Here is a 15,338-nt window from a genome sequence, read left to right as displayed (position 1 = left end):
ACAAATATCATCTCAGTGCACTTTACAAGACAAACACGACCCAGTTCATATCCAGTTATATGGTATCCTGTTCAGTCCTGTTCAAATTTAATTTAAATGAGTCCCCTTAGTTCCATTCCAATCATACAATCAGATTCAGATCCAGTCACATACAGTTTAATTAAACCAAAATTATAATAAAATACAGTCAAATTTACTTGGTTCATAAATGCCAATAGGCAAAAGCTGCAACAGCAATTCTTCATCCTGAGAAACCATGTGGTGACAGTGGACAGAAGAACTGCAATTGAACTGGGAGAAACCTCGACCAGAACATGACCCAGGATGAGAAACCTTTTGCTGAGACCAGCTGAGGCGTAGGTGGACAGGAAGGAACACTGAAGTACTTTCTGTGTGAAAGAAAAACCAAGACAACACAGAATTAACTGAATCAAAGCTCCACCCAGGGACAAAAGGACACAAAACAGCCACCAAGAGATACTATGAATACACTGACAAATGAAAATCAAATAAAAATATGAAATGCCCACAACTAGACAAGAGATAATCCAAGCACATAAGGACAAATATAGGCATAGAAGAACAACCTTGAAAAGGGAATACAATAAAATAAACTGAAACACAGCCTAAATGACTGGAGAGAGAAACAAAGTTATCAAACGTTTTGTCAACAAATGAGCAGAAATCATATCTGTCTGATTTGTGGTTGTTTCAGTCTCTGCACCTTGCTTCTCTGGAGGATAAGAGTGGTCTTCTCTACTCTTTGCCCTGAAGCTTTTCTTTCTTCATAACCTCTCTATAAGTATGTGTCTGCTACAGTGAGCAGTGCCCCAAGGGTTAGGTGTATCCCAGCCAGTGCAGTAAAGTGCTGTTGAGGTCTTCTTTCGAATACTTGGAGCATGTTAGAACAGAAAAGGGCTTGACCACCAAACTGTTTGTCAGAACTGCTGAAATACTGAATGGACCCGAAGGTATTCTAACCCCCCAAGATGGCTGCCTACCATTTAAGCTCATGGCTCATAGCAGGCACTTTGAAGCAGGGCCTGTAATGCCTTTTTGTTGTCTTGAAGTGACCTGCATGGTGACAGAGGTAGCATAGAGGGTTTATCTTAACCACTTTTACTTGCTGTTTCTAGTCCTATTATGTACATAATCTTTGTAGCCACATCAAGAAGCCAACTTGTGAACTTAGCCTGTTGGAGACATCAGACAAGAGTGTTGAGAATGTTGTTATGGCAGAGGAAAGAGTTAAAATGGGTTTAATGCAACTGAAATTGAAATAAACTTGTGCAGTATTTCTATTCAAATCCATATTGTTGGAGAAGCAAAGACATGCGGCAGAGTACCAAGGTTTATCAGTCACATTATTTGTTTAAACTTAACAAAGCTGATTTTCAATGGACTATATACCCAGCCTTCCAGTTGCAGCTTTCAAGAATTGTAGAAAGAAACGATCACACCGTAGCCTTGACATATGTCCTTTATAGCATTACAAATGGCGTACATGGTTATATAGTCCCGCATCACGCTTCCATGTAAAAATCGAACATTTAAGTATCCTACCTGTCACGACTCACTCAAGGAGCTGAGAGAACAGAGATCAGGTACTTGAAGGCCATTGGAGTAGGATGAATTTATTTTCACGTTCAAGAAATCAGTTTAAGAGTGTACCAAGAAGGGTGCGTCGCGCAACCCATGTACAGACGCCTTGGTCCTCAACATGGCTGTCATGGGTTTGAATCCTGGCCCATTGATGTTTGCTGCATGTCTTCCCCCTCTCTCCACCCTATTTCTTGTCTGCTCACTATCGTAAAAAATATCTGAAGAAAAATAAAGGCCACTAGTGCCTAAAAAAATAAGAGTATACCAAACACATATACATTACAACAGCAGCAGCAGCAGCCTGAATCGTTGCTACAACATAGGATGGGCCCATTCATCCTATTTACTCTTAATTCTGACCCTAACATCTGGTTGTTGTGGCTGAAATCAAGAGTCACCAGAGTGGACCAGATAACTTTTTTCCAATCTGTTATCCAATTTTGGTGAGCCTGTGCAAATCTTTAACCCATTTCATGCTTTTGCTGACAGGAGCGACACCTAGGTGGTGTTTAGCTGCTGTAGTTGATCTGCTTCAAAGTTTACTCATTCATTCAGGCTCTTTGAGGAAACCCTCATAATGAGCTACAACATTTAATTTCCCTTTGGGATTAATAAAGTATTTTTGAATTGAATAGAATGTATTTCAAGATGGTTTTGCATGGTTGAAATAAATGGCTGTTTGAACTACTGTTGCTTTTCTATAATCTTGAACCAGTCTGCACATTGTCCTCCGACCTCTAACATCAACAAAGTCTTTTGTCCACACAATTCCTGCTTTTCTCTTCCGACCAGTGTCTGTTAACCTTAGATGATTGTGAGTGAAAATCCTAGGAGATTTGCAGTTTCTAAAATATTCAGACCCACCCATCTGGCACCAATAACCATGCCATGTTCAAATTGCCTTAATTTGGCTTTTTTCAACATTCTTATGCTTAGTTTTACCTTGAGCAAGTCGTCTTCAAGACGTCTAGACGTCTAAACACATTGAATGTTATAATCTCTGTTTGAATTAACAGGCAATTAAACCAGTATATTAATAAAGTGGTCAGTGAGTGCATATACAACAATATGATGTGACAGTATTAGGGAAAATATTTCACATTTTCACAATATTGTGCAACCTTAACCGGTAGGTCTCCCTGCATGTCAGGAAAAGGCTTAACTTGGATTTAAGGCTGGAAAGCAACAACCGGGGATCAGGAAAAACGAGGTCTTTACATTTTTGCCCTGAAGCGTGTTTCATAACCTGTCTATGAGTGTGTCTGCTGCAGTGAGCTGTGTCTCCCAGAAGTAGGGTGTATCCCAGGCAGTGCAGTAAAATGCTGTTGTGATCTTTTTTGGAAGAAAAGGGGCCGGATGTCCAAACTGCAATTTTTTTTTTCAGAGCCAGTCGTCGGCACTATCATATGGAAGCAAATCGTTACCATATTTCAAATGAAAACGCATTTAAATGCTTTTTCATTTGAAATATGGTAACGATTTGCTTCCATACTTTCAGCATTCTCATCGACGCCTTTTTTTTTAAGTGACTGAGTCTAAGTGAAGCAATTATTTCACAGCTCCACACATTTTCAATGACTTATCTAAAACTGGAGGCAGTGGTCTCATGCTGCACGTGTCTGTTCTCGCGAGGATTTCTCCCCCCTTTTTACGACACACATCATCATCATCATCACTCCTCCTCAGCCCCTCCCTTTCCGTATCTGCTCGCCTCTCCTCTCTCTTCAGTCTTGCTTGCCTGTCAGAAAGGTGCTCCAGTGTCGGAGGCTAGGCTACCCTCCTCTCGGACCCCCCTCCCCCGTACGAGAGCCAGCCGCCGTTGAATTTCCCCCTCCCCTCCGCCCAAGACTCGGGCTCCCCACCCCTCTTTCTCACGGCTCCAACCATGGCGACCACCGCTACTTCCACCCGGTTCACCGACGAGTACCAGCTGTACGAGGAGCTCGGGAAGTAAGCAGCATCGTGTTTGGCTTGTCGTTTTGTCCCCCACCCCCGCAGCAGCAGCACCACCAGCAGCAGCCTCGCCTGAACCGTATTTCTGTTTAGCCAGCTTAGCAGTTGATATTTAGCACGAATGGCGCATTGAGGGAGTTTTGAGGATTTGTTTGTGTGTTTTAGAGCTGAGGCGGTTATTGTCGTGGGCTGAAACAGCCACTCACCGTCGGCTAACCGAACTAGCTTCTCCCGCAGTAACGGAGGGGTTCGGTTACTAGCCGACCAGCTACAATGGCTGATATTGATAAACTAGCCGAGTTAGCCCGCTACTGTTGCTCCTGTAAAGAGGCGATAATCATGCAGAGGCTGGTGCAATGACAGCTGTTCCCCCTTCCGTGTTCGCCAGCCGGTATCATCTGGTCTCGTGGAGCCGCCAGCGGGGCCCCGGGAGACTCCGGAGTCGCAGCCTCTCTGACATTTAACCGGCCCACGGCTCCGTCTGACAGCTGGGTTCAGTGTACCTGCGGCTAGCTAGGCCGACCACTGTTGATATTTATCCCCCCACCCCCCCTAGAATAATTAGTGAAACCGTGTGGAGTGAAGCCACGTACCCCTGCATTTGTATATGAGGAAGTTATTCGTTGCAGGCTTCGCGGGGTTGTTTGCAATGTAATTATGTCAGTTCGCCGACCGACGCTGACCTCACCATCGGTGTTGTCAATATAAGCTTTCTCCTTATGGATCTATCATACAGCTGCCTATCCGCTATTGTGGCCCCTTACCGGGTAGGAAACAGAGGTGTGTTTTCTCGGTATTGTGATGACCTTAGCACAGAATTATGTGACCCAAATACTTTACCAATTGGAATTTAATTACCACTGGTATCGGACTTATTTGTCTCACGGACCTCACCCTAAAACTAATTTTACGACTGTTTTACGACAGTTACCATAAATACAAAATGCATACATTTTGATAGGAGTGATTACTTGTATTTAGGACTGTCTGTGTTAAATATTGTGGTATCAAATATTCCCTCAATTAACCGGGTAACCTGATATTAGGTATGTCAGCAACAGAGCTGCCACAAATGAGTATTTTTGTGTTCAAGCCAAATTTTACGATTTATTCCTAATGATTACATAGTTTAAAAAAGAGTTGTGTAGATTGTTTTATTTACAATAACCGTGTATTTATTGCATACATCAAAGTGTAGACAGATTATTGTTGATATGTATTACATCACTGAACAGAAGCAACCCAGGTTAACAAAGGTTTCAAACGTGTTGCATGTTAAAACATCTGAAAGAGCGTTAAGACTTTAAAATATTCTAAGATCGACTATGTAGGTTAAAAATTAAGATATGGTGTTTTAAAAGCTGAAATTTTGTGGTAATTTATGTCCCCCAATTTACATCAATACCAATAAAAGCTGTTTTTCTATGAATGATATACCCTTTTTATAAGGTTTTAGTTAAATGTTGGGTAATTAATTTGTAGCAGTCCTTTATGTCAGATAGAAGGACACACTTTTATAACATTTTAACAATTTAAAACATCACAGAGGAACATTTTGCCTTGGAACTAAAATATTTAGGTGTTGTTCTTTTTAAAGGTAAACCTTACAGCTAAATTCTGAAATTAAGATATAAATTACTCCAAACATTTGATTGAATCTAGACATTGCGTGTGCTAATTAACCATGTGCTCATACACGCTATATTGACAAAAGGATTTTTCTGTCTACTTTTACATGTACATGGACTTGGATGACATCCTATTTTTAATCTGAGGTCCAGTTTGTTGATGGACCTTATGGATTTGTTGCGTAAAGTAACCTTAGTTTCGTAATAAATTATAGTTTAACTGTAGCATGCTAAACGAACATAATTTAGTTTATTTGAAGAAACTCTACTCTTCAAGTAAATCAGAAAAACCATAAACAATAAACCTAGAATATTTAGTTTAAAAGAATTTGGAAAAACGGATAACTATTAATGTTCTGGGTAATTTAAATTTATGCTTTCATTGGAAATTCTTGAAACTGCACAATTGCAAATGAAAAGCTGTTTTTGAGAACGATCGCAGAGCAGTTAGCAGCCAGTTATTTAATTGCAATATTTAGCAGAAGCATTGCAATCACATTTTCCTGACATCGTGCAGCTCTACGCAAGATGTTGCGCCATGAGAGTTTGTTACACCCTTCATGTTCATGTATGGACAGTGCTAATGGGTGCTGATCATTTTACCCTTTTGCTGTTTCAAATTTTTTCTGTTTTGGGTGTTGTATACCTATAGTCCTTCAATGTGAATTAGAGCTGCCAATAACAAAAACGTTTTGTCACTTGGTCATTTGGTGCCGATCTCACTACCATAGATGCTCACTTGTTATCTAAGCACCACCCATGTCACCATTTTTGCATCATTGAGCCTAGGACTGAAAAAATGAATCGGATTAATCGTGACAATCAACTATTGAAATAATCGTCAACGAATTTAGTTATCTAGTAATCGTTAATTGGAGTATACAGACTCTAAAACATGACATTAGCTGAAAGAACAACCCACTCAGAGCAATAATTAGGCCACAATTGTACTAAAAATATACATTTTGCATTTAAGATGATGAACCTTTGTCTGTAAATATGCTCTATCCCGAATTCCTCAAGTGGCGTAGTTTTACCTTGACCTCTTTCAAGTTCTGTAAAAAAAAATCCCTATTAAGCACCTTTTGCTATCCGATTATTAAATGAAAAAAGTAGTTGACAGATAAGTGGATTAGCAAAATAATTGTTAGTTACAGCCCTAATTAAGCCCCAGGACGAGGCCGTCATAAAGCTGACTTGGCGATTAACTGCTGGTGTTTGCTGGTTCTGTGCTGTCAGGTTCATTATGTAGGTGCACGTAACATTTGTGACAAAATCATGGAGTCTTCTTTGAAATTAGCCTGTGGATGAAGTTGTCCAACATGGGGATAAAATTACAATGATTGTTGGGGATTTTACGAAAAAGAAAGAGATGGATGAAGGGTGGGGGTTTCTAGTAAATCACCTTGTCATTGCAGTTTTCACCAACATGATCGTACAATGCACATATTCCCAAAATTGTGCTGCATTAATGTATAGGTCCACCTTCAAATTATTAGGAAAAAAGCTTAACTTAGGTAGAAGTTTAAAAACGACACATTTTCATTAGGCATCACTCCTGATGACACTAGCTCCTTTGATGCTATCGAGCTCTAACCCAAAATCTAATATATTAGGATACATTTTGTGTTCCCTTTTTTACTGAAGCCAGATGCGAGGGATAAAAAGCTTAATATCCAGAGATAATAAGTAATCACTAAATTTGTTGATCACCTAACGTTGGTCTTGGGCAATATACCATGGTAAACCTTTTTATCTCTAATATGCCCCTGAAAATAAATCGGTAGTGACCAATAATATCTGCAATCATGGATTTCGGTATAGTTTTTTGTTAAGAAATTTGGTAATTATTGATTTGGTTGTTTTGTTTCACCAAGCTATGTTGAGTTTTATCCTTACAGTAGCCGGACAATAGAGAATATCACCATTTCTGTGAGAGAACTGATAATTATTGTTTCTATTCATTCATTAAGCCACATTTAGCCAGTGATAATTGGTTTAGTCTGCCTGGAAACTGGCAGTGCAGCCATTTTTTGCTAAGTGGGTCACACTCTAAAGGCCTGTTATCACTGGAAAGGTCGGTAAAAGAGCTTTCTAGTGACGTAGACTTGATCTGGTTAGGAGAAATAATACAAAAAGTTTTAGAGCATTGAGTGTGCTGCCTTTGGATTCACTCTGGACAAGCCATTTCTTGCAAGCCAAGGCATGCATGCTTTTCAGGATAAAATTGCTATACAGGTCCTTCTCAAAAAATTAGCATATTGTGATAAAGTTCATTATTTTCTATAATGTAATGATGAAAATTTAATATTCATATATTTTAGATTCAATGCACACTAACTGAAATATTTCAGGTCCTTTATTGTCTTAATATGGATGATTTTGGCATACAGCTCATGAAAACCCAAAATTCCTATCTCACAAAATTAGCATATTTCATCCGACCAATAAAAGAAAAGTGTTTTTAATACAAAAACGTCAACCTTCAAATAATCATGTACAGTTATGCACTCAATACTTGGTCGGGAATCCTTTTGCAGAAATGACTGCTTCAATGCGGCGTGGCATGGAGGCAATCAGCCTGTGGGACTGCTGAGGTCTTATGGAGGCCCAGGATGCTTCGATAGCGGCCTTTAGCTCATCCAGAGTGTTGGGTCTTGAGTCTCTCAACGTTCTCTTCACAATATCCCACAGATTCTCTATGGGGTTCAGGTCAGGAGAGTTGGCAGGCCAATTGAGCACAGTGATACCATGGTCAGTAAACCATTTACCAGTGGTTTTGGCACTGTGAGCAGGTGCCAGGTCGTGCTGAAAAATGAAATCTTCATCTCCATAAAGCTTTTCAGCAGATGGAAGCATGAAGTGCTCCAAAATCTCCTGATAGCTAGCTGCATTGACCCTGCCCTTGATAAAACACAGTGGACCAACACCAGCAGCTGACACGGCACCCCAGACCATCACTGACTGTGGGTGGATGTTTCTACTTCAGACTCAGTCCACTGCTTCCGCAGGTCCCCCAAGGTCTGGAATCGGCCCTTCTCCACAATCTTCCTCAGGGTCCGGTCACCTCTTCTCGTTGTGCAGCGTTTTCTGCCACACTTTTTCCTTCCCACAGACTTCCCACTGAGGTGCCTTGATACAGCACTCTGGGAACAGCCTATTCGTTCAGAAATGTCTTTCTGTGTCTTACCCTCTTGCTTGAGGGTGTCAATAGTGGCCTTCTGGACAGCAGTCAGGTCGGCAGTCTTACCCATGATTGGGGTTTTGAGTGATGAACCAGGCTGGGAGTTTTAAAGGCCTCAGGAATCTTTTGCAGGTGTTTAGAGTTAACTCGTTGATTCAGATGATTAGGTTCATAGCTCGTTTAGAGACCCTTTTAATGATATGCTAATTTTGTGAGATAGAAATTTTGGGTTTTCATGAGCTGTATGCCAAAATCATCCGTATTAAGACAATAAAAGACCTGAAATATTTCAGTTAGTGTGCAATGAATCTAAAATATATGAATGTTAAATTTTCATCATGACATTATGGAAAATAATGAACTTTATCACAATATGCTAATTTTTTGAGAAGGACCTGTAGTTTAGGACACAGTGGAGTGCAGTGAAACTTTGCCAAGTGTAAATATTGAAGATCTAGTTTAGTGACCAGGCCTATAGACAATGATCAGAGTTAGTCAACCTAAAATGTTGCATGCACACAAAATAAATAACAGAATGTAATCGTTTGAAAAACTGAAACTTCGAGAGAATTTGATCCCAATTCTAAATAAAAAATATTTCCGTTTTAGGTTCTCTTAAATACTTCAGTACTAGAGATGCTCCTTTCAGGCTTTTCCTACTCTGCACCATTTTGTGTCTGAATTGCAGGTTCCACCTTAGACTGAGTCAGATTTTTAAAAATAAACTCATAACATAGAACATCACAGAACACAAAGTTGATATTTGACCTGCCAATCGCCAACCAGAGCCAGCCCAAGTAAAATTGGCCTATTACGATCTCTGGTTATTTTATAGGTACTATATATAGATCTACCAGATAGTTTGGAAAGAGGTAATACAATTCCACAAAAAGTAGCTGAAATTCTTTTGAGTTCACAAAGTCTGGCTGCTGAAACAGTGAAAAGCTAATAAGGACTCCAGTGTAAGGTGTGTCTCCTATTATTTTACCCAGATCATCATCAGCAGCAGCCAGAGGAGGAGGAGGACATTGGTCCTATAAAGATATACTACCTTTAATTCGCTACTGCCATTTCCACTCTGTGCCCTGTAATTGAGAGAAATCAATGGCTCCAATTGCACAGCCAGTGTACACACCTACACGTCGTCCGAAGTGGATTTGGCCTCCGCCGCCCTCTGATTCTCCTCCAGACCTTCCCATGCTTTTGTCTCAGCAATCGTTACGTTAATGCATAATTATTATTATTATTATTTTTTTTTTGCTCTGTCACAGTTTATGACCATCGAGCTACTGACTTGTAGTTGTGTCACCTGCTGTTAAATAATTCAAGATACAAGCAGAGTGCAGCAGAAAGTGGCAGCAGGTCGCGTGTCGTCAGAAATAATAAAAAGTTGCCTTCACATGACAGGAAAGCTAGAAAACTTGCTGAATACACTGGTTGCCAGAGAAGGCTGATGTAATTATGTTTTCCAAAATACAAGCAGAGCGTTTTTCTAGGTCAAACTGAAACTCTTGCTTTTGTGTTTGAGCAAATTTATTCCAGTAAATGTATAAAATGTTGAGTATTATTGTGAGATTTAGAGCCACAGTTTAACTTTTGTCAGCATTTTTTTCCCCATTCCTCTTAGTTGGTTGAATTGTTGCATTTATATGAAGGAATAGCAGCAGATCTTAACAGAAGTGATATCACTGTTGATTGGTTATCTCACCATGTCATCTCATCAAAGCTGATGCCCTGATAGTAATGACTGTATAAAGAACGTTTGTGAGCGAGCAAGCGAGGGGTACATACACAAACAAACCACGGTGACTAGTCTGAAGCGCAGCTTCAAATGTCACACTTTGTTGAATGTGTGAAGGAGCGCATGTGGAAAGGAACTAATCTTTGGTTGTTTGTGCTCATTGTTCTTAGGGGAGCTTTTTCAGTGGTGCGTAGGTGTGTAAAGAAGTCATCAGGACAGGAGTATGCTGCAAAAATCATCAACACTAAGAAGCTTTCTGCAAGAGGTATGGTATCCCCAGCCACACTGACAGACACAAATTATGTGCATGCTTGCTTTGATTTGTTGGTTTTAAATGCTAAGAATTGGTGCAGCTAAACAAATGGCAGCTCATTTAGAAAAATAACCAAAAGTGAAAGGGATGGGTCTTCACAGGTGCATCTAAATAAAGTAAAATATCATCAAAATGTTCATTTATTTCAGTTATTTAATTCAAAAAGTGAAACTCACATTGTATGGATCTATTACACACAGTGATATACTTCAACTATTTATTTCTGTTGATTTTGGTTATTATGGCTTACAGCTAATGAAAAAAACTACATTCAGTTTTCCATTAATTAGGATATTATGTAAGACCATTTAAAAAAAAATAGATTTTTTTAAAGACCTACACAAAAATATGTCCATGTACGGTACAGTATATGCACTCAGTATATTGTTGGGGCTCCTTTTACATGAATTACTGCATCAATACTGTGTGGCATGTAGGTGATCTGGCTGTGGCTCTGCTAAGGTGTTAAGGAAGCCCAGATTACATTTATAGCAGCCTTCAGCTTGTCTGCATTGTTGGGTCAGATACCATGGTCATTAAATCAAGTATTGGAGTTTTTAACGATGTGGACAGTTGCCAGGTTCTGCTGGTAAATGAAATCAGCATCTCCATAAAGCTCATCAGCAGTGGGAAGAAAGAGGTGCTCTTAAACGTCCTGGTGAATGGCTGTGCTGACTTTTAACTTGCTAAAGCGCAGTGGGCCAACACCAGCAGATGACAAGGCTTCCCAAATGACCACTGCCTGTGGAATCTTCACAATGGACCTTAAAGAACCTGGACTTTATGCTTCTTCTCTCGCCATCCAAACTCTGGGACCTTGATTTCCAAATAAAATGCAAACACAAGTTGTAGCCCTTGTCCTGGATATGTCTTGTTTGTGGTGACTCTTGAAGCACCAACTTCAGCCCCAGACTTTTGAATTTCCTTTGCCTCACAATGTTCTAAAGGCTGCAGTTATTTATCTATTTTGTTTTCCACCGTTTTCTACCACATGTTTTCCTTCCGCTCAACTTTTCATGAATATGCTTGGATACAGTGCCCTGTGAACTGGCAGGAGCTTTATTTTCTGGCTTATCTTCCTAATGGAGGGTATCAGTGTCTGCCAGCTGGATAACTGTCACGTCAGCAGTCTTCCCCATGATTGTTGAGGCCATAGCAAAACATTTCTGTTTTTAACAATCTTTAGTAAATATCAAAATTAATTTCTAAAGATTAATTTGATGTATTTGTTAGTTCTAAGCCATAATCCTCGGACGTAAGACAAAGAACACTTGAAATATATCACTGTGTGTAATGAATCAGTATATTGAGTTTCATTTTCTGAATTGAATTACTGAAATAAATGAACTTTTCAGTTGCATTCTAATTTACCAAGATGCACCTGATGTAAACGCTTTACATTGATTTATTTTATCAGTGTCCAAATCATGCAAATGTAATAGAATAATGAAGTGAAAGCTACTGAGTGTGTTGCAAAGTGTCCACATTAACAGATTTCCTTTAATTTGACAGCGGCTGTACGAGTAAACAAAGGTCCAGCAGTTCCACTAGCAGAGAAAATATTTTATTAAGCCGTTGTGTCTGACAGATCTTATCAGCAACTTTTTAATAGTTTATTGATGCTTGTTATAAACAAATAATTGAATAAGTTGCTGTAGCCGCTCAATTGTGTGATTGCATTCCTGTCGTACAATGAATCGATTCCCGCTTCTTGTTTGAAGGCCGCAGGCATGAGACCCTGTCAGAAGTTATAAGACATGAAGAGTTTTAGGTTTTTTCTTTTTGGATTTTGCTGTTTTTGTAGGTACATGTGAAGTGCATTGCCATGTTGTGGCTCATAATGATGATTAAATACCTTACTATGTTCTTCTTTTTTGTATCTGGCAAATTAAAGACCCAGATCTCATCGTAGTTTTCACACACCTGGCTTTCTGTGTTCTTTCTTTGTTCTTCTTTCCTGCCTTGTCTCATTAGCTTCTCACCTCTCTCTAATTGCCCGTCTCTGGTCTTTCTGTTAAGGGGGATTGGTTTGTATTGAGGCTAATCCACTTATGCTCAATGTATCTTCATTAACCACTAAGACCTCACCGATTCCATAGGCGCCTCCCCGTTTGTCCTGTTGTTGACTGTGATGGTATTTGTCTGCATGAAGGAGACGAAGAGAGCAGAGTGATGCTAACACAGCATGTCTGTTTGGTGCGAGTTTATTGTAATGCTATTATTCCTCCATCCGTACCATCAAGTGTCCACATAGTGTAGCTTCTTGTATTAATGTCCCAGCCACAAAAAGTCATAGCTCAGCAGAAAGCTGTGGGCTCTTTGCAGAGGCAGAAAGTACAGAGGAGGCCTGTGTATGTGTGTGAGTCGTTGCTTAGAGAACAGGATGCATTTTAAAAGCATAGTCTTGTATGTTGTTCAGTGATGCCTCTCACCAAAGAAGCAAGATAAAATGAAACAGAAAGGGAGGTGATGGTGTGAATATATTTGGTTTTGTGCTTGGAGAATAGTGATGGGCAGCTTTACCGACGGATACTGCATCCACTTGCAAACAAAAACACAGCGCACATGCCTGGTAGGATTTGGGTGGTGATGTTTTTTTATTTGGTGGGTAATTTGAGGAAGGGGGATGGGGAAGGAAGTAATGAAGGAATTAAGGAAACCAAAGATTCTGAAGGAAAACATCATATTGGAGATGGCTATTATGCTTAAAACTTTCTAAGTGCTGTCAACAGAAAACAGAAAACTGACAATTATTCATTCAGGTACTAAAAATAATATGTATACACTATTATAACACTTTGTTTTTAATTTTTATAAACAGACTTAAGAAAAACAGAGTAAAGATCAGCACATTATAAATATTGTATTTTTTGTTCTTAAGAGTAACACTGGGAGTATACTAGGGTGACAAAATATTAGAAAATCATATGATTTCAATCTTAAGTTTTGTGATGACAAATGAATTCGTGCTTTATCCTCTCCTCTTCCTCACCTGTCATTACAGTGGTTCTAGTTCTCCAGCCTTTCGCATTTAGGGTACCCTTTCTGGGCGAGGTATGGGTTTTTACTGCAGTGAGACTCCAAAGGGCTACAAGTAGTATTTGTATACAAAGTCTAAATACACATTGAATATAACAAGCAAAATCTGTAAACAGTCCTTGTCCAGTCATCACAATACCAGCGTGTGCAGTATTAATATTCCACACACTGGTATTGTGATGACGATACTTTTCTGAAACTCGTGCTGCTCTAGATAGCCGATATTAACTGGCTAATAAACCAGCTTATCTAGTTAGGGTCGGGCCAACGTCTGCAATGATTGTAAATGAGTGTTGTGGTTGCTGAACATATGAGGAACCTTGACACGTTCAGAGTGTCTTGTGAAATTTTCTTTCACATTGCTATCAAGGCACCTTCTAGCTGTGTTTTGTGACCTAATGCTACCAGTAGTGACACTGACCCTGGTCAAATGTAACTTCTGAAAATCAGTCACAAAATGTCTGTGGTCTCCACCTGCAAGAATTATTCCTGTTTTTGGAGTCGTCTCAATGTTGCTCCTTTAGTGCACCTGATGTTAATTTCATTACCACCGAAATATCTGACACTGATTAACAACCCTCTCTACTGCCTAACTGACCAGATCAGTATTCAAGAAGTTTAAGTGCCTTGATATTATACTCCGAATCAAACGTGTTCCTTTATTTTATAGAGTAGTGTAGTTTGCTTTTAAATGGCTTCTTACATCTCTGCTTTTTTGACTTCATTCAAACACCTGCCTGGCATTGAAAATGGCTAATATTGAGTCGTCTTCCATCAGTATGTCTGCTCTGAAGAGTGTTCTTGTTAACGCAACTTGAAAAAGCTTAGAATAGTGCATTTACTAAACAAAACTGTTTTTTGAGTCTTGGACCAGCCGGCCGCTGATTAGTCAATCAAGCTGTTAAGCAGCTTATTATTTGGTGCATCTCCAATTAAATGTAATGACAAAGATTTAAAGACAAGAATATGCTGAGTTTGATAGTAAAGGTAGCAATTTTAAAAATTACAGATTATTAGAGGATTACAATGTTATTTCCATTTATGCACATGAACAAGTAGCATGCTGTATGTTGATGTGTTTACGGACTGATTTGATTTTATAGGGTTAGTATTTGAATAGTCGGATCCAATGGAGGTAAAACTATGATTTTGATCATTGGCCAATTCACTGTTCGCTAATTAAAATAATTTTTTTTAGGGATGCACCGATATGAAAATGCTGGCCGATACCAATATCCGATAATATTGCTGTTATGAGCGATAACCGATATTTACCGAAGTTATATACATCTCACTACCCTTTCGACATTGTGAAAAACGACCACACTGCTGACAGTGCTTCTCTGCGTCAGTTATACACCCTACTGTCCTGCACTGCATCACTGTCACATGCCCAAACAAATACCACATGGCCAACTACCGTCCCTCTCTCTCCTGAAACACATACACAAGCAGCAACAGGATGGTAATAAATATTGGTTTTTACTATCGACCCAGTTTTACTTGTCAGACATATACCGATTTTGTTTTATTTTTTAAAATGACTAAAATGGGCCGATTCTGATGTTAATGCCGATATATCGTGCATCCCTAATTTTCTTGTTATAAGAGATGCATTCTGTTTTGCATTAGTTAATGCAAAGACAATTTGCTTTTCCAAGACTTTTGCAAATTTTGGCAGATTTTTTAAAAGCAATACTTCTCTTGAACCTGGTGCACACAAGTGGAACGTAGGTGCATGTATTTGTGTTTAGGCAAATGAGGACCAACGCAGCTATCTCTAGTGAGAATCTCAAACTTTGTCCCTGAATTACTGCCACATTGTCAGTATTGACTTTCCTCAGCTGTTTTGACAGCATTGCCTCGTCCTAACAGCTT

At 39.4% G+C, this 15,338-nt stretch overlaps 1 protein-coding gene across 22 annotated transcripts in view; it reads left to right on the top strand.

Moving 5' to 3' along the window:
- Nucleotides 1-3,306: 3,306 nt before the first annotated feature.
- The window catches only part of LOC124875180 (calcium/calmodulin-dependent protein kinase type II subunit gamma), a 72,392-nt gene continuing 60,360 nt past the window's right edge, over nucleotides 3,307-15,338 (top strand). For 6 of the 22 annotated variants that reach the window (XM_047377147.1, XM_047377139.1, XM_047377142.1 and 3 more), the window contains exons 1-2: nucleotides 3,307-3,552; nucleotides 10,279-10,373. In XM_047377147.1, the coding sequence (XP_047233103.1) occupies nucleotides 3,488-3,552; nucleotides 10,279-10,373 (160 nt within the window). In that variant the 5' untranslated portion in view covers nucleotides 3,307-3,487. The remainder of the gene's footprint in view (nucleotides 3,553-10,278; nucleotides 10,374-15,338) is intronic. The other 16 variants (XM_047377144.1, XM_047377149.1, XM_047377138.1 and 13 more) reach the window with 5 other exon arrangements.

Source organism: Girardinichthys multiradiatus, chromosome 10 (assembly GCF_021462225.1).
Source record: "Girardinichthys multiradiatus isolate DD_20200921_A chromosome 10, DD_fGirMul_XY1, whole genome shotgun sequence".
Classification (NCBI taxonomy): Eukaryota; Metazoa; Chordata; class Actinopteri; order Cyprinodontiformes; family Goodeidae; genus Girardinichthys; species Girardinichthys multiradiatus.
This window is presented reverse-complemented; position numbering and strand designations above follow the sequence as displayed.